At 43.7% G+C, this 19,682-nt stretch overlaps 1 protein-coding gene across 1 annotated transcript; it reads right to left on the bottom strand.

The window, feature by feature from the left end:
- Positions 1-6,434: 6,434 nt before the first annotated feature.
- Positions 6,435-16,830, bottom strand: BIRC2 (baculoviral IAP repeat containing 2). Its single transcript, XM_086476026.1, has 9 exons — positions 16,792-16,830; positions 12,985-15,058; positions 12,767-12,866; positions 11,513-11,591; positions 10,879-10,927; positions 9,633-9,875; positions 8,216-8,470; positions 8,050-8,091; positions 6,435-7,192 (listed from the first exon to the last, which is right to left on the bottom strand). The coding sequence occupies exons 2-9, from the start codon at positions 13,856-13,858 to the stop codon at positions 6,999-7,001; spliced, it is 1,836 nt and encodes a 611-aa protein (XP_086332152.1). The 5' UTR covers positions 13,859-15,058; positions 16,792-16,830; the 3' UTR covers positions 6,435-6,998.
- Positions 16,831-19,682: the final 2,852 nt, after the last annotated feature.

Here is a 19,682-nt window from a genome sequence, read left to right as displayed (position 1 = left end):
TAGCCACCCTAGGTCAGGTATCAGGGATGTTACTTTTGCCCTTCGAACACATCAAGATCAAACATATGACCACATCTCAGGACTGCAGGATTCTGCCTTCCTCCCACAGGTCTTTTCTTTTTGTGCAACCCTCCTTTAGCCTGTATTCTAGCACCAAATCACAGCCCTTCCAGATTAATTGTTCTGATGGGGCCCTGCAGCAAAGGCTTCAAAACAGTCCAGAAATGCTGCAGTGCTGGATTTGGTTTGTTAATTAAAAAAAAAAAAAAAAAGGAACCTATTAAGGGAAGATCATGTTACTTTGACAATATTCAGTAACTTGAATCTTATCCCTTTGTAAATCTACTTTCATACTTTTCCCTTTTGTTCGGAAACTGTTAAAGCTTTAATATACTCATGCCACTCTCCTTTTGCCCTGAAGACATAGCTAGCATTCTTAACATGCTTTATTGAAAAAGATATAAGCAACAAAATGACAACATTGCCAAAAGCAAAGTGGAACAGCATCAGAGACTGAAGTTTGCCTACATAGCTCAAGAGGTTAAGAATCGAGTTGTGATACAGAAGCAAATAGAGTAAGAATGGACCTGAGCAGAATGGTAAACACGTTCTCTAGACAACACCGAAGGAGTCCTGGTTGGTGTATGACTGAAAACCAGGAAAGTTAAGTGAATTTAGGAATTTGCGTTTGTCAGTTCTCACAAACAGCACAGACACAGGGACTGCCAATTCCTGGTGTTGATCCTGCAGTGTCTAAGCTTTAGCTTGCATTATCATTTAGTGTTTGCTTCACTATAAAAACATTATTTTGAAGACTGGATCAATGATTAATTTTATCGCTCAGTATCAGGTCATCCCTATACTTCAAAACATCCAATTCAGGATAGATATTTGAATAATGAATATTGAACAAATAAAAGGGAATCCAGGTGTCCTTTTAGAATACCAAGAGGAAACACATTCTCACTTCGATACTCAAAGTTTTGAGTTTGTCTATTGCTTGCTCTGACCTTCTCCACATCAAGTTTAAAGCACTTTGGAAACCAAGGTGTTGCACCTGGCCGCAGAGGTGATGGGTGCTTCTGAAGTGTTAGAAGAAAAACCATGCAAGTTTCCTTGACAGGGTTCATAGAGAAAAGCCACCAGCATGTGTACAAACAGGGTGCTTTCCTCTTTTGATTCTTGCATATATGACTTACTCTTTTCTAAAGACTATTCTTCCCTCAGAACTGAAGCTATCTGCCGCTGGGCAAATCACAACCCTAACTAAAATCCTACACTCCGTAAGTACCAAGTGTTCCACTTCTCTATCTGCCAAAAGTTTAGAGCATCAGTAAGTGAAGCTATATGGAGCCAAAAGAAAGAGATCTTTGTTCTGACCACATCTACACCCTCTGACACGTCAGCTTAGAAGCCTTTGGCAAGTTCTCCAGCTTTTCCCCCCAAAAAAATGTGATCAGGCCAAAACTAAATGTGAAGGCCACTGCTAGGACATTGCTTATTGTGCAAATTTATTATTTTCTGCTATGTTCCAGCATGTTTTGATCTCTTCAAAGAGAAAACAAAACAAAACAAAAACCCACCCAAAAAACCCCAACAACTTACCTGTTTTTTTTTGAAAACAGCACAGCAGGAGCTGCCATTCGGAGTTCTACTCATCCTCACGCAGCATGTACGCAGCACCCCAGACTGAGGCTTGAAGCGTCCTGTGCCAGCAGCCATCAGTCAGGGAGCTGGGCTGCAGCATCAGTAACCATTGTGATCACACACTCAAATAAAAACAGAAACAGAGGACTGGTGATTTGGTGTTGTCTCAGGAAGTTTACTCCCTGTGCTAGTAACCTCCGGAGCAAGAGGGACAACAACTGCACGTCAGGTAGTTCAACAAAGCAGAGGACACCTTTTCATGTCCAAAATACATGCCTGAATTCACATGCCTGAGCTGGGTCGCTTTAGGAACAACTAAGGGCAAAAGAAAACTGAATTTGCAAGTTCAGTTCGCCTGCAACAGTAAACATGATACTGCACAGCCCAGCCTCCCTACGCTACAATTGCCACAATGCAAAACTAAAGGCAGGTGAATAACTGTTTACAATTTCACTTGCTTCTCTCTCTTCCTTCTGGTGTCTTGCAAGGAATATAGCAAAGAAAGAACCAAGTTCTGAGAGTGTGGCACTATGGAGTTACTAAACAACCACTAACTCGGTCACAAAAAGCAGCAATATAAAGATTTTTCTTTTATATTGTGCTAATGGAGTTCTTAGCTATTTCCTATACAGCCATTCATTTCAGCATCTAAGAGCAGTGCTCTGTTATAATGACTGGTAGCAGCCAGATCACTTGTGGATACTAGGACTGCGTGCTGTCTTCAGTTTGAAGAGCGTTGGGCTTCCTGGTCAATGCTCAAATGCAAACAGAAGAGAAAGATATGCGTTCAGTTAAAAAAAAAAAAAAAAAAAAAAAAACACAAAACAAAAAAAACACACACTACACAAAAAAAAAAAACGTGCAGGAAACTGCTAAATAATTACAATAAACCTTCATGACACTTGCTTCACAAACCACACAGCTGCTACTTGGGAAGCCACTGTATCTTGCAGTATCCCAAATCAGTATCAGAAACTGCAGCTGCTCCAGGCTAGATCCTTTGCAGGTATGACAAGCTTCATTCAAGCGAAGAAATTGCCCACTTACAGAAGCTGGGAATATCTTACAGCAAGTCTGACCACTGACCTCCAGTGATACCAGAGTTCCCACCCGCTACATGCCCTAAGCCGTGCAAACACCCTCCGCCAGCGCAGGCCGAGCTCTGGACCCGGAACGCTGACATCTGAGAACCAGAGCCGCTGCGTCAGCGGAGCTGCACGGGAAGCTGGGGGCAGGGGGGCTGTTTATTGCTGCTCAACTCAGCCAAAGCTCTGGAAAATGCTTTCAGAGGAGGAAGTGGACACAGAACAAAGTGTGAACGTGGTCGTCTGGTTCACAAGTAACAGAAGTCACTTGATCCTCCTCTCCAATCATAAGACTATGCAAAGAGTCTCCTCCGTGGTTTAACACTTTGCTAGGGTTCCGTTTGCAATGTGCTACAGACAATTAGTTTTATTATAGCTTCCTTGGAACAGGACTGAGAAGAACACAACTGCTCACACGCACAGTGTTACCCATCAGGGCAGCCACAATCATTACAGTGGGGAGCAGTGGAAAGCCATAACCTAGATCAGCCTTCCTGCCAAAACTAGGTTAACTATTATCCAGCAGTTTCTAGATCAAGTTCTTCCACTTCTCAGAAAGCAGTTCGGGTGCCTAGGTGCAGGCAGCCAGCACCGTCTGAAGTTGCCCAGGACATTCAAAGCACTCACCAACCAGGGCTGACGGGTATGTTGCAGGTCCTGAGATACCCGCAGGCATCACAAATGCTGTTGAACATCTGAATTGCTCTGTTTTTGAAGTCCTGTCATCTAATCTATACGTAGAACACTAACTAACCCCAAAAGGTTCTAAAGAAAAATGCACTGCTTAAAAAGTCTGCCTGCTACTACATTTTTCCTCATCCTCTTCCCTCACACACGAACAATTCCACGCTCTTCAGGTGAGCCTGAACTCTCCAGCTCCCCCTGCAGACTCAATCTGTAGAAAGTCTACATGGTTCCAATATTACTAATTTCTAGGTCTGAACATCAAATTTCAAGTCATATGCTTTATTCCTTAACGAGCTTTCATAATCTTTGTCAAGTTTTTAAGTTGCTACACAAGACCAAAGAGCCTTTAAAAACCAGAAAAGCAAAAGTATGTTAATCAAAGCTGTTTAAAATGACATGGCAGGTTTGAAACATTTACATTTTTAACATCAAAATTAAAGGGAAGGTATGTACATCTCAAAGTTGGACAAAAGTCTGCATTTAAAAGAATTAAAGCAAGCCAATCTACACTTAAAGAATCCTAGGTACTGCAAGGAATCTATGCCAAAGCATTAAAACAATTATGGTGTCAGCTACTGCACAGCATTAAACGAGGATCACAGAAATCATGGAAGAATGGATGAAACCAAATATCAGTGTTGCTGAATTCACACTAAAAATGTTTAAAGACAAACTAGTCCAGACTCTTACACCCCTCGCCTAAGCCCTCAAAGGCAAGACGTCTTCAAATTTAGTATCTCCAGTATTATTTTGAAAGGGACTCCAGCCCAGGAGGTACCACGTGGAGACAGAGGGCAAAGACAAAGAGGTGATAACTAGGATGTATTTGTATCTGTCTTTGCACAATTGTTCTCTCTAAATTTAGTGATCAGTGCTACTGCTGGAAACATCCTGAATCTGCTAACAGATCAGCCTCCATTACAAAAATAACAAAAAGAAGTGTGTGGTTTGGCCCTTTTCAGCCAGCCAAAACTTTGATTCAACGCTGTGGCTGCAATCACACCAGAATTAAAACATACTGTTAGCCCCACACACAGTCTAAATTCCAAACTCATTGGACAGATTTCCCAAGATAGCAGGTAGTTACAGCAGGAGACCCAGAGGTTTCTTTCCATCACAGACTTAGAGGGGGACTTTCATTAAATTACTACTCAGATGTGCAACAGGAAAGACGCACACAAATGCCAAACATACAGCATCCGCCAGTATGACTGTCACTAGCAAATGAATTTCCAAACATTTCCCCACTTAACACAAGCCTTGCTCTCAATGCTAGGCAGCCATTACACTGGGCAAGTCACTGTCATGAGTCACAAGCTACATGGCCTGCACAAGTTCTAACATGTACACTTTACTACTTTCACAGATATGAGGTGCTCTCTTTTTAGAAGAGATAAGTGTATAGCTAAAGCCACATATGAAGTGATGAAAGCCAGTGAGATGCACACAACTTGCAAACACTGGCATCCTAAAACTTCAAGAAATGGTATTTTTACTTCACACTACAGAGCTGTTGAAAACATCTTACTGCTGGCAGGTCTGAAGGCAGAGAGGTCCACACTCGGGCATTAAGATATGACTGAAGATGATTGACTTAGAGCCAGACAAACGGACACCACCACTGCAGTATCTGATGCAGTTATCCTGGCGGTATTATTCCACTGTTTGACGTGAAATCCTTGTGAAATACCTATGAACACCTTCCCTCTGTGGGTATCAACTGTGCCAGCCTAGGGATACAAACCTGAAAAGGGTAGAGAGTCAAACACGAAGGAAGCAGAGTCCCTAGAGTACTAGCTTACAAAACAGGACCCAAGACTTCAGGGGGTGCTGGAAGAACCTGCTATTTACTTGCACAATCACCATAAACTTCCAAACACAGAAAAGTAGCTTTTACATTTGAATCCCTAGCATAAAGGCTGTATTGCTGCACAGCTACCCTCTGCCTCATCTCTAAGGGCATGGGGACCACACCTGGCCAGGATTTCTATCCTTTGAAATCCCAAGACAGAAGGAAGTACCAGATGCTGTTAGGGGTTAGGGGAGGGGGGGATTGTTGTTTTTAAACAAGGATAAAAATGTGAACCCCCTACTTCACCAGAGGGAATCATCAAGTAGCACAAAAGTTTACTTCCCTGGTTCAAACACGAATGAAAGGCACACAGAATTAAGTTTTCATAGACTCATAGAATGGGTTGGAAGGGACCTCAAAGACCATCTGGTTCCAACCCCCCTGTCATGGCAGGGACACCTCCCACCAGACCAGGTTGCTCAAAGCCCCAGGCTTGAACACTTCCAGGGAGGGGGCAGCCACAGCTTCTCTGGGCAACCTGTGCCAGTGTCTCGCCACCCTCAGGGTGAAGAACTTCTTCCTTGTATCTAGTCTAAACCTGCCCTCTCCCAGCTTCCAACCATTACCCCTTGTCCTGTCACTCCATGCCCTTGTAAAAAGTCCCTCCCCATCTTTCCTGCAGGCCCCCTTTAAGTACTGGAAAGCCGCTAGAAGGTCTCCCTGGAGCCTTCTCTTTTCGAGGCTGAACAAGCCCAATGCTCTCAGCCCGTCCTTGTAGGAAAAGTGTTCCAACCCTCTGACCATCTCCGTAGCCCTCCTCTGGACTTGCTCCAACAGCTCCACGTCTTTCTTGTGTTGGGGGCTCCAGAGCTGGATGCAGTACTCCAGGTGCAATCTCATGAGAGCAGAGTAGAGGGGCAGAATTACCTCACTCAGCCTCCTGGCCACACATCTTCTGATGCAGCCCAGGACATGGTTGGCTTTCCGGGCTGCAAGCGCACGCTGTTGGCTCATGTTCGTCCTAACATCCATCAGCACTCCCAAGTCCTTCTCCCCAGGACTGCTCTCAATCCACTCGTTGCCCAGCCTGTATCCATGTTTGGGTTTGCCTTGTCACTTTTGCAGGCAACCAACCAACCAACCCCAAACTTTTGTCAGGACAGCATTCTAGTTGCTGCAGTCTACAGCGAAAAGCCAACAATTGAAACAGAGTAAACAAGCACTCACTTGAAGTAGAAATATTTTAATTCAGTCTTCATATAAACTATTATTAATACACGTTACACAAGTATCTAGACATGAACAAAACTTTTTTAAAAGTCCTGCTGCTCCTGCAAGTTAGCCTTTTTTCTCCTCAAGAAAGCCAAAACAGAATCAGAACACTAGCTGAAGTTAATTAATATTAATAAACAGAAATCTTAATTCCACACATCCACATGGTGGAAACTCATGAGAACAGTTTTGCCAAGCTCCATTTTAAGAACTTAACCCGAAAGATTTTTATTCAAAGTGACACAAGGGCATACTAGTGAAACTTTCCTTACTCAGAAAGGGAAGCTACAAAAACCTTGCCTGAGCACTGAGTTAGTTTTATGAACAGAAATAAGTCTTTGGCAAGGAAGACCTAGTATAGTCAGAGTGATGATATGGTTTACCATTACACAACGGTGTTAGGTAGTTGATTAATCACCTTCTGTACCACAATTTTCCATTCTTAAGACACTGCTGGCTTAAGCTTCAACAGTTGGAGGACAACAGGAACAAAGACATTTTGCACATTCCCCTCTTTACGAAAGAAATGTACGAACTGTGCCCTTTATTGTCCCCCTGCAAATGGGGCATTTTCTAAGGGACGGAGCACATTCTTTGCATACCACTAAGTGACCACATGGAATAAAAACAATAGAAACTTCTTTGTCCATGCAAACTTTACATGTTCTTTCCTCTTGCAGTCTTCTTAATTGTTCTTCCATGGGTAAACCTGGAAAAAATTATTTAACTTTTTAAGATGGCTGAATATATGTGCATTCTAATTAGAAGACAGCCATGTTCCATTTGGCCCTTTGTTTCCCTATCGGTATTACTGGGTATCCTTATTCACTACGTGTAGGTGGCAGTAAGAAGCAAGTACATTTTCGGGAGCTCAGAAAGTGGCAGGTAAGGATCTAGCCTGTATTTTCCACTTGTGTGAGACAACAGCTCAGGGACTGTGGGCCAACTGGAGCTCTGAAGCCCAATCAGTGTTTACATTTTAGCAACTGCTGCACTTTCCTTGCTTGGCTATTAGAAGCACAGAGCGCAGCCTGACTGGTGGAACTGAGCTATATTCAGGCTTGTAGACTTTTCTGCAGTCTATTAACGTACTAAACTACAGGACTAAGAACCAAAGCAAACTCAATCCCATGTCTGACAAGTTTTTATCTACCCAGCTGTTGGACAAGCTAGATATTAAGACACCTATAATCCACTCTGGAAAAGCAGAGATGATGATACCTGCTGTGAAATGCTAACCTACTATTTATTCACTGTCTGGTCTTTATGAAGTGCCTGAACGAGAGCTTGTACCAGGATCAAGTCCAGCATGTGCTTAATTGTCAAGCTCCAGAAAGCTCTACAGTGCAAAAGCATGTGCAAGGCAGAGGATACAGCTTACAGCAGACTTGCTTGCAAGTCTGTGCATGCACTTAACTTTTTCAGGCAAGTCCATCTTACCGAAGCAGAATTAGGGAGAGGATAAAGCATAAAACCTATTTCTTAACCAAAGTAATTTTTCTTTTTATGATGTTAGCTATTTGTCCCACAATACCCTTTAAATTAAGAAGGCAGAGTTTAAGGTACCTGAAACATCTTCTGTGGGAACATACTTCATGTTCTTCTCCACTAAAGTAAGAGGAAGAAAAAAATACTAGTCATTTGTCTGATCTATATTCAACAGCATCTCATTTTTTTGTTTATCTGGTTAGACTTCTATAAACTGACATCCTTTAAAAAAACACACACATACCAAATAAATCTTTGTACAGTACAGGGTCACAATCTCGTAGACAGTTTCTGAATATGCTGGCTGCTTCATTTCCTTTCACTAAAATGGTATCTATCAGTTCCCTTGCTTGCAATGGTGTTTGAGTCTTTTGCTTAATAACATCGTGCTCAAGTTCCGTTATCACTTTAGCTGATAGTAAACTCCCGAGGACTGGAAGCACACATGTTAAACGCTGGAATAAAGCCATTCGATTCTTCCGGATTAGGTACAAATCATCTGGAAAGAAAAGAGCATTAGATGTTTGTTAGGAATACGCTACTCCAAGCTGCATTTCTGCTTAACAACAATTGATACATTCTTTAAATTCTACTTGAAATGTTCGCTTACTACACAAAGACCTTGGTAAGTTTGAGTGGTACTCACACGAAGAACAGACTTAAAACCACATACAAGCAGCTTCTGAGCTGAAGCCTTTTCACCAATGAAACCTCCCGCTCCCATCTCTAAGTTAAATTATCAGAGGGGAGCTTGTGTAGCTTCACACCATCAAGACAAAAGTTCTCTGCAGAATTGCAAAGGAAATACAACGCCTCTGCATAACACCAATGCTAACTCACCAACAACCGACAGGCTAACTTTAGTCAGTGGCAGTCAAAATCACATCCGAGATGTAGACAGAATCAGGCTTTTCTAAGAGGTGTCCAACAGAATTATGTGCAAGAAAGCCAGAAGTACAGCAGAACCAGACTCAGGAGATTTTTAAGTAGTCCGTCACAAACAACAACAAAAAAATCAGCTCCATTAAGATTTAACAGCTGAATCCATCTATGCTTTTTAGATACAACATGCAAGTAGGAAAGAAGCAGTCTTAATTCCATTGATAATCTTTTAGGCTTCAAAACTTACATGGTATTAAAACAACAGGAAATGTTAAAGACATATCAAATAAACACTGTTAAATAGCTGACCTGCATGATTGAGTCACAGAACAGCAGACCTTTGGCCATCTTACAGAATCTGAATTTGTGCACGTTTATAGCCTCTTCTAGGAGGTGGATATGGTGGCTCACCGACTCAAGTAGCCTGAAGAGCAGGCAAATTTGGAAAAAAATAGTAGAGTGTGCCAAGTATTCGGGCTCCATTTATTTCATTTACAGCAATATATAAAAGCACACAAATTAAAAAAAAAATCTGGCTTTGTTCCTGCAGAGAGAATCAGGTGATTCTGAACCCTTGGCACCTGTATGAACCATCCTCCTGGAAGGGAATGAAAGAATTCCCAGACTACTTGTTCCATACCGATCCCCTGACAATGCTTTTACAGAAGCTGATCCCAATAGCAATTAAATGAAGTCACTTAGAGAATAAAAACAATTATAAACACTACACATAATACAAACCACTTGTGCTTTCACTTTTATTCATGCCTTATGCGTACCTGACGCCACTTCTTCAAACTGTCTCTCTTTCTCTTCTTCTCTCTTCTCATCTTCAGCAGTGAGCAGATCAGACACAAGATCATTAACAGTCTTGTAGTTTTCTCCAGTGGCCAAGATTTTACTTTGCACTGTTTGCTTTACTAGCCTTCTGCTGAATCCCATCTCCAAGGCAGCTTTAACCACAGGCGTGTTCATCATGATTGCATCTTCTGAATGACTCTCTCCAGGTTCAAAATGAATAACTAATCAGAGAGGAAAATCACCATGTATAATACAACGAATAAAATCCCTATGCAACCCAGAAGTCAGACACATTGACATCACCTACACAGATGCATGTACACAAGAATACCTAGCATTAAGAAGCTGCAATGGTTAAATAGACTTTACGTAGTTAGTTTTAAAAATAGAAGCCAGTTACTTAGATTCGGATTGAATCCATGATAAACATCACTAAAATCTAGGATAATCCAGGGAAACCACAGAAAATTCCATTGTCTCTTAGCAGCTTTTTTTATACTTAGTAACTTCTAACTTCACTCTTGAAAAATGCCTCGGCCAGGGGAGGGGGATGGGGGTGAGAATCAAAATTCAGTTTATAATACAAACAATTGCTCTACTCCAGCTCTTGATCAGAATTTTCCATTCAACTTACTAAGCACCAGACACATGGGATTCTGACTCACTGTCCTCAACTATGACAGCATAACCCACTCACCCTCTGGGAGGAGTTTATTTCCACCATAACCAAAGTCTAGCTCAGAAAGATGTCACTTTATCAGCTTGTCTTACCCCCTCCTTGACCACTGCTGCTCAACTCTGAGCATTTACCTAGCTACCTGCATAAAAACAGAGTTGCACAACTGCATAGTTATGAGACCCTCTAACAACTGTTCCCTCGAGTTCAACACCATAGGTCAATGTAACAAATGCCAAATTGACTTGTTCAAACCCAATCACAAAACTAAAATCCACAAACACAGCAGACTCCAAGCATTCAAAACCAAAAATCTTAATATGACCTGCTAGTATGAAAATAAGGAAAACAAAAGACAAGATCTCTTAAAGGTGCTTCCTTTAAGTTTATCCATATAGCAAAGGTATCTAACTTTTGTCAACAGACGATCCTTATAATATTGTTGTTTCCAAAAAATCTAAGAATTCTTAAGCGAGTTAGCTTTAGATAGTCAATCATTAAGTTTGCAAAATGTTGAGAAGTTTAAAAACATGCTTTAATATACGTACTTGGGGGATCAATGCTTTCATCTACAGGCGTATCAGAGGTTGACAAGAGCTGTGAACACAACAGAACTACATTAATATCAAAGTATTGCTTTTCCCCCTACATTCCTTTCTAACACATTCTTCCCTCATCAGCCATGCTAAGCTTTTTTATCTGAATTGTACCTGTTAAGTATTTTACATGCAGTTACACAAGTCTGTAAATTTGTGCGACTACATAATCAATATAAAGTTAGTGCTGACCAATTCCTTGAAAGGAAGTTTGCCTTACTCTTGCCAGAAGAATTACGGGTAGAAATAATTCAGAGTGTCCATGACTGATTTCTGAAATAACAATTACCAATCTGCACTACTCACTGAAACTTACATAATCAGAACTGCCCTCTCTCTCCTGGCACGAAGGAGCTCATGGCCTCATTTCCATAAGTAATCTGTACAGGTCAAATTCTACTAGTCCAAGCCCATTAGCCATGGTTCAGCACTGGCTTCATTTTTGTGCTCATGAAGAGCATTTATCACATGAGAAACCTAGTAGAAATATACAGAGAAACAAGGCAGAAGGATGGCCTGAAGTCCCCAAAAGAACACAGCACTCTTCAAGAAGGGAAAATCAACGTTACAGAACAGTAAAATTTACCTGTTCAAGAAGATGGGGAAACCTGGCCTGAATTTGACTTACAAACTCTCCTCCTTTTACACGAAGCAGATATTCACATCTGAAACATTAACAAAAGCGTAGTAAATTGTACTTTCTATTTGCCAAAGAAAAATACAGAAGAATGAAACAGTTTACAGTAACTTAAATATTGTTTCTCTTCCTTCTAGAAAGAAAGAGTTCTCTTCATTGGAAGCTTGATGCAGCCTAGTGTCTGGTGACACTTCGATAAAGCTTTTCCACGATGTTCAGCAGCCAGCAGGCTTACATATATAAATGCAGCAGCTTTACATTCTGCTACCACTTTAATTCAAAATGGCACGTCATGACAAACACCACCATGTCGGTGTCACTACAAAGTGCAGCGATAAACTCCTCCTATCTCGCATCTCACTATTCTTACCTCCTATTCAAATCATTCAAAGTTAACAAAATTTAACACCACTGTCAAAGCCAGATATGCTTCACTAACGCAGAGTGCCTTAATGTACTCTTAAGTACATTACTGACAGGCGTAACACCAAAGGAAACAAAGGTGTCATTTCACTCTACATACATCCTGTAGTCCAACAGTAGCTGGTAAATTGCCCATGAAAGACTGACTAGTTGGAGGCACGAAGAAGTGTTACTAGCTTTCCTGAAATTGTGCAGCTGTTTGTCATTAATGCAGGTGGCGATTCCCACAGGCCCAGCTATCAATTAGGTATGCAACTGCCATTTAATTATAGGGGACATTAAAAAGTTATTTCTATCATTTTTCCAATATTAAACAGCTGCTGAAACCTTCTTCATAATTTTTCCCACACCTAAGAAACTAGACTGCACAAGCTGAAAAACTGCCTCAAGAGCATTCAGCATGGGCACAGAACTAGACCGAAGGGGTTACATGTTCCTGCTACTTCATTTCTCAGCAGCTTTTGCTCTCCTCAGTCTGCTTTCTGACTGCTTCTCTTCGATAAGTACAGTCATTAACAATGCAGCTTCACTTGCCAATAGTGATTTGGGGATGCACACAGCTTTTATTATGAAGTGGAAAGCATTACACATCATGCTTAATGAAAAAATGCTTTAATTAAGGCTACTTCAGAGCTTTTAAATAGAGGTACGTGAAATACATCCAAATGAAAGTGTGGATTTGTACATCATATGGTGAAGTTCAACAAAACTATTAAGTGCAGTACATATTAGAAGTATTTAAGGATGTGAACAAATTATGATGAAGATTTTGCAAGGTACCTTGGAAACCACTTTGCATGCTCAATCCATGGATCATCTCCAGATTCCCAGCACCTTAACCCACCGTCACAGCAAAAACACTTGACATCATCGTTACGGCCTTTAAAAAAAAAAAAAAAAAACAAGGCAAAATATCTAGCAACCATCTACACAATTTACTTTAAAGCAAATGCTGACATCGCAATATGAATAAAACGGCAGACTTCAGTTTTTCTTACCTACATAGTAAAAGCCAGCATCTGCAAGCTGTTCAGGCTGAACTGGAATTCTCGTTGGCCAATTTATGAATGTTTTAACACGTGCTTCATGGGTTTGCATGCTGACATTTGAAACATTGAAACTTGGCTGGTCTCGGGTAAGGTTTTCCACAAAAGGGCAGTGAGGAAAGTGTCTCCGATGCTCCGACATAGCATTATCTTTTGGTTCCCAGTTACTCAGCTGACCGCCACAGGTGAAACAAGCAACTTTGTCTGCTGTCCCCAAGTAATAAAGTCCAGCCTTTGCCAGATCAGTGGGCGAGAGAAACGTCAGTGGCCATGAGTGAAAAGTGCGTAGCCTAGCATCTTCTGTACTCATAGAAGGATTGTGAAGTTTCGGTCTCAAGAATGAAAGGTCTTCAACTGCCCTAGTAGTTACTGGGTCTTGAGGAAAACTGGAAAAAGAGCCACTGAAATATCCGACTTGTTCTAAACTTGGAGAAAGTGTCATGGAATGTAGAGAAGGTGAGAGATTGTTTGCAACCAGAGGTGAAAAGGCAGAACGAGAGGACAGTCCAAGGTTGTTCACTGAAAGCATGTTTTGAACAAAACTGCAGCTAGGATACAGCTGTTTATGTTTCTCCATAGCACTATCTCCTGGTTGCCAGTTGTCCAATGTTAAGCCACAACTGAAGCACTTAACTTTATCTTGCACACCAGTGTAATAAAACCCAGCTCGGGCAAGACTGCGTTCCGACACCGGCACGTTAGTGGGGAAAGTAGAAAACGTTGACATTCTGTAGAGTTCACAGGATAAGTCATACTTCAGCTCACGACACAAAGCACTCTGCTTCATGATGCTAGCCAGGAAAGGGCTATTTTCCATTAAGTTCATAATGGACTATTTTTGGAAGAATGGGACAAGTCTTCCTCTGGGAGGTAGTTGTGTGCATTAAAGGCAATTCAGAATAACCCCTGCTTGCGCAGAACGAACCTGAAAATGAAATACTTTAAGGTGCAACTCTGAACACATATGTGAATAGAATCAGCCTCACAATTAACAGCCTTCATACATTTGGGAAGTTCCTGTACTTCACACAACTGCTTTCAGTGCAAAAGCTGCCCCATCCCATTTTGACAATGGAAGGAAGCATGTCAAAAAGGACTCTCCCTTGAATCATACAGGCCTCACGTGCTTTCCTTGTACTGTCTATCTGGGAAAGCAGTATCAATTTATCAGGCTAGCGGAGGTGAGATCCAGAGGGGAAAAACCCCAAATGGGTTTACCAAAATCCTTTCTCAATAAAGAAACTAAAATGGGGGCCAACTAAAATGACATCATTTTTAACCAGAACATATAAGTGATTTAAGAACTAGTTCACTAGACAGCTGATAAAATATGCAGCTGATACACATGTAAAGACTTTAGCTTGTAAACCTTATTAGGATGCTGAAAATAATGGTTTATCAAGCTCAAAAGGCATAGGAAAAACGAGCCCCTGAACTGACATTACTGAACTGATCCAGTATATTTGCTACTACCAGACATCCAAAAAAACCTCTCGACTTCTGCATATTGTTGTAATCACTGTTAAGACTAAAGAAGTTTGCTTATACTCAACTTCACATATATCGAATATTCTGCTAGGAGATAAACAAACCCTATACACTGTCTCTGACAAGGATGAGCTGTCCTAATTAACAAGCCTGGAATAGCCCCAGGCTTTTCTGCCTATAACATAGTCAGCGCAGAGCATTTCAGTTTTATCCTGGTGCCTTAGTTACAAGTATAGAGTTACCAAATTTAACATAAATGAGTTGCCTTGTGTTGGGGCATTCTAATGCTTTATGCTGTTGAATTAAGTTTTTTCTGTATGCCATGTTTATGGCATACAGAAGAAAACAGAATCCTTGGATTAAAAAAAATAATTTTGAAGCCTTAGTTTCTTTATTTGTGCACAGAACTACCTCCCAGAGTTCAGACTGAAGTCCCTTCTAAGGTGCCTACGCCGCCATACTGATACTGACGGCTTACAAGAAGAAACTGTAAGTATCTATAGTTTCAATCATATAATTCTTTCGGACGGAGCAAAACCTGTAAGGAAGAAAGACAGGAGTGTTTCAAAATATAAAAAAATGAGGCACATATAATGTCTATACAAACAGAAACTACACAAATTGAAACACTAAAATCTCAATGTAAGCTTTTTTGTAATGTTAGCTAGGAGGTTTCAGGTCACCAGCTTCAGGTCATCAACTTTACATGCTGTCATATGGAGATGATTTTACACACTTCATTTCCCTGTCACTGACACACATGCAAAACTGTTTAATCCACGAGCAGAACTGTTCTGGCAGATGGATGAATCGGGCTGTTTGATCACAAGCTATATAACTAAAGGTAAGAGCTCATGCTAAAGAAGTTGTATCCATTTAAATTGGTTTAAGCCTGCAGATTCTCAAACAATGAAGATGCAGTTTTATTACACTGACTTAAATTAAGAGTACTGGAATTTCTTATTTAAGTAAATCCAATGACACTTGAAGCACAGGACATCAACAAAACTGAACTTTACCAAAAATTTCAAGTAAGAGCAAAGACAAAGTTCAAAAGTTTTTAAATATGTAACTTTATATTTATTATATAAATGCATAGCCTATAAACATATATAGCAGTCTGTTTTACAGTATCAGTTCCTAAAAACATCTTCCAGGAAAGACTCAGAAGAGACATACTTGTCATGATGACACAGCCCTAGAAAAATTACCTACTAGAAAACAGCAGAGCATTTTACCTACTCATCTCAATAGCTCTTAGCAGATCTGCTGTTAAGACGTTCACACTATTACTACTACTAGCTTCTTAATCACTGAGGCCACCAGTCACAAATGCCTTACACCAATGCACTCCTTTAACACAGATGGTAGGACTAAGCTGTCAACAGCCATCAACAATGCTAGTCCAAGAAGTTAAGCCAGATTCCGTACTGGAGAAAGGCAGATATTTCAGAGCAAATGCTAGAAATATCAGACAAAAATGAGATCGTGACAATCCTAAAACATTTAGGACCACTTAACCCTGAGATCCTCCAGTCATTTTCTACCAACTTCTTCAATACTATGTTCCACCATAGCCCTGAGTATCCTCGACTTCCAGTCACCCAACTGCTCTGAACCTCGTGGGTTTCTCCTTCCATTATCCTGCAGTAACACTAAGAACTTACTTAAGACCGAAGCCGTGACATTTAAAGTATAGCAACCTCAAAATTCAATTTAATATTCTTCTGCTCTTGAACTGTAAAGCAGGCACAACAAGTTTATTTTCTAAGCACCCTTCGCTAAGTTTACAGATCTCGAGCACCGAAATCCAGCCAGCGAGGGCTGGGTGCAGCCGCACACCCTCAGCGACAGCCCCATGTTCCCCCTCCTCGCCCCACACCCTCCGCGGTCCCTCCCCGGCACGGCACGGCCCGGCCCGGCCGGCCTCGCTCCCGCTCCTCCACCCTCACGCTGCCGCCTCGCCCGCGGGTTGCTAGCGCCGTCCCGGGCGCCCCGCAAGGCCCAAGCCCCGCTCCCTGAGCGGCCACCCAGCAGGGAGGGCTGCCTCGCTCCCCTCCACCGCCGGAGACCACCGCCCGGGGCAGAGCAAGCCCCTCAGCCCGTCCCGGGCCTCCTCTGCGGCCGGCAGAGGCCAGCCGCCGGTGACAGGCGCAGCCGCCTCCGACCCGACACGACGCGCCCCCAGCCCCTCAGCCGCGCCCCACGCAGAAGCGCCCTCCCGGCACGGCCCCGCCAGGCCGCAGCCCGGCCCGCACCCCCCGTACTCACGGCCGCCTATCGGGCCCCCGCAGCGGACAGGCGTGCTGCGCGCCCCGGCCTATATACGGTGCCCGGCAAGGGGGCGCGGGGGGAGAGGCGCCCCCGGCCAGCACGGCCCCGCCCGCCGAACTCCCAGTGAGGCCGCCGCGCCGGGAAAGCCCCGGCGGCCGCCGGGCGCATGCGCGGCCTGAGGAGGCGGGCGGTGCCTCCTGCCCGCTGCCGGCTGCTCCCTGCGCCGCTCCCGCCGGGCCGGGGCAGCCGGTTGGCCCGCGGCCTCGCGAGCGCCTTCCTGTGGCGGCCGCCGGCGGGAGGAGCGTTCCCCTGCGCGGCCCCCAGCCCCGGGGCCTCCGGCCAGCCCGCTCCTCCGCTCGGCCTCGCCGCCCGCCCGCCCGCCCGCTCGTTCGGGTAGCCGCGCGAAGGGGGGCAGGGCGGCCCCGGCCCCGTCAGCGGGGACGTTAGGTACTTTCCTCCCGGCCGGGGAAACCCGCCAGCAGAGCGTGCTTCCCCCGCGGCCGGCCCGGCCCGGCGCGGCCCAGGGCGGGGATTTCCAGGCGTCGTGCGGGGCTGGCGGGCGGCCCGGGCGGCCTGTGCTGCTACCGCCGGGAAGGGGGCGGCCGGAGGGGCCGCGGCCCGAGCCCACGGCCTTGCCTGCGGGACCTCGTCCTAGCGGTGGCGGGAGCCGGCGCGGCTGCTGCAGACGCGGGCCCTTCGGGTGCCGCGGATCGCAGCTCGGCTCTCGCAGGAACTGCTGTCCCCGCAGCGGTCGGCGACAGACACAGCCCGCTGGTACCGTTTTGCTGTCCTGAGGGGGTGGCGAGGACGGGACTTGCTTCAAGCGCCGCATTTTTACCTTTTCTCCTGGACACCGGCGTGAAACGCAGTTGCTTGGCCACATTTCCTAATATAGGCAGCTCTGCAGGCTGCAAGAGGGGAAACATCATCGATGGAAGACTTCAGTCATTGGAAGTCACAGGGGAAGAACAGGAGGAAGACCAAATACAATATAAATTTCCACTGGAGGGGTTTTAAACACTATCTCTGCATATAGAAATCTGAAAAACTTCCACAGCCAGTACCAGAACACGGACTGAAGCTCAAAATCTCCCAGCACAGTCATGGTCTGGCATTTCCTATAAAGAAACAGCAGGTACAAGATTCTAAAAAGCCCCATTTTGTGATGACAAAATGGTGGTAGGGTGTTTACACAACTGAGAACTGAAGAGTAAAAATAAAGGAAGCATGACTGAATAGAGCATTATGACACTAGCGGGTGATTTTTTGTAACAGAGTTCCAGTAAGATGAATTTGCAAGAGATTCATTCATATCTTTTCTAAAACTGTTTCAAATTTCCTGTCATATGTGATAACATTTATCATATATAACAATATAATCTGTCAAATATCGAACATCTAGCTGCAGTGGCAGCTAGTATAGTATAGCTACTACTGTAACGCCATTTAACTGCGTAATTATAGACTAGAAACATTTACTTTTCAGCAGTTGTACAAAAAAAAAAAAGTTAAAAACTCCTTTTAAGTTTAAATTGGTAATCAGATCGCTGATTTGTCATTTTAAGGAAGCTGCTGACATGGAGGAGACAAAGCTACAGGTTAAAAAATTGAGTCAGCTCTCCAAATACCCTAGCTGAAGAGTGATGGGGTGTGGGATTCAGAGTTTTATTTGACATAGGGAACTGTTTAATATCACATAAGGAACCAAGCTTTGTGTATGTACATGTGTGTGGCTTTAATTGCAACTGCTTAAAGATTTACAGAGCAAGCTGGCCGTGCTCCCAGGTTGGGGACTTGAGGCAGCACTCCCCAAATGAAGTTACGATGAATCTATTGTTAAGTTTCTTGACTTTTTAACCATACATTCTCCTGAGGCTCCCACGGCACTGGATTAATATCCAGTGTTCCTCCTTAACTCTCTGCAGCCTGCATCCCTCCCTCCCTTGTGCCACTCCACCCCCAGCCCCATATCTGCCCTTTGCCCCTCTGTACCCTTCATCCTCCTTCCAATCTAGCAACATAAGCTGCTCTTTCCTCCCCTCCCAGGCCTTCAGGCGAGCAGTTTCAGGCTCTCCCTTTCTGCTTGGCAAGCCTCGTGTTGCAATGAGGAGGAAGGGAGGGGAAGGAACAGAAAAGCAGGCTAAAATGCTGGTAATAACAGAAAAAGAGGTGTAGCTGCCCTGAGCTGCCAGGCTTTTTCTGCTTGCTTTGTCTCTTTGAGTGTTGTAGCAGCTCCCCCAGTGCTCCATTCCCAGCAATTTCTTTGCTTTTCAGAGAAAGAGGTAAGAGGGAACTTTCCCCACCCACTTAGCTGCAGTGAGGGATAGTCCTTTCCCCAAAGGACATGAAGTGAGGACATAACTAAAGGTTTCTTCTTAGGACTGAAATTCCTGAGGAACAGTGCATTATCATTAGCATCCTGAGTCTGGCTTCGACCTGCGGCCAAGGTAACGCTCCAGCAGCAGAGAGAGATGACAGTGGTGCTTAAGTCCTACCCAAGCTAAGTGAAGGCTTTGGCTTTGGTTCTCAGGCTGTGGCACATCACACTGGGACTGACCCTTATTCCAGCCCTTTCCACTGCTTCCAAGATCACAGTTTTGACCTCAAAACCAGTAGGACTGATAAATGGAAACCAGGCACTCTGCTTTGCAGACTCTTAGCTCTGGAGAGGGGTAAAGGCTGCATTCAGATAAAGCTGTCCTCACCGAAGGAAACTGCTTTCTTAATTAAGGACTCCCATCTAATCACAGAGGTCGAATGGCTAATAAGAGTGCAGCCGCCACATTACCAGTGCTTATGAAAATAAACCTATTGGCAGCACTGACTGAAACAGCAAAGGTGATACTGTGAATTTCTGGAGGTGGAACACAAGCCACCCTGCAGCGTGA

This window comes from Leptosomus discolor, chromosome 1 (genome assembly GCF_034619465.1).
Source record: "Leptosomus discolor isolate bLepDis1 chromosome 1, bLepDis1.hap2, whole genome shotgun sequence".
Lineage (NCBI taxonomy): Eukaryota > Metazoa > Chordata > Aves > Leptosomiformes > Leptosomidae > Leptosomus > Leptosomus discolor.
The sequence above is the reverse complement of the archived record's forward strand: the minus strand, read 5'-3'. Positions and strand labels throughout refer to the sequence as shown.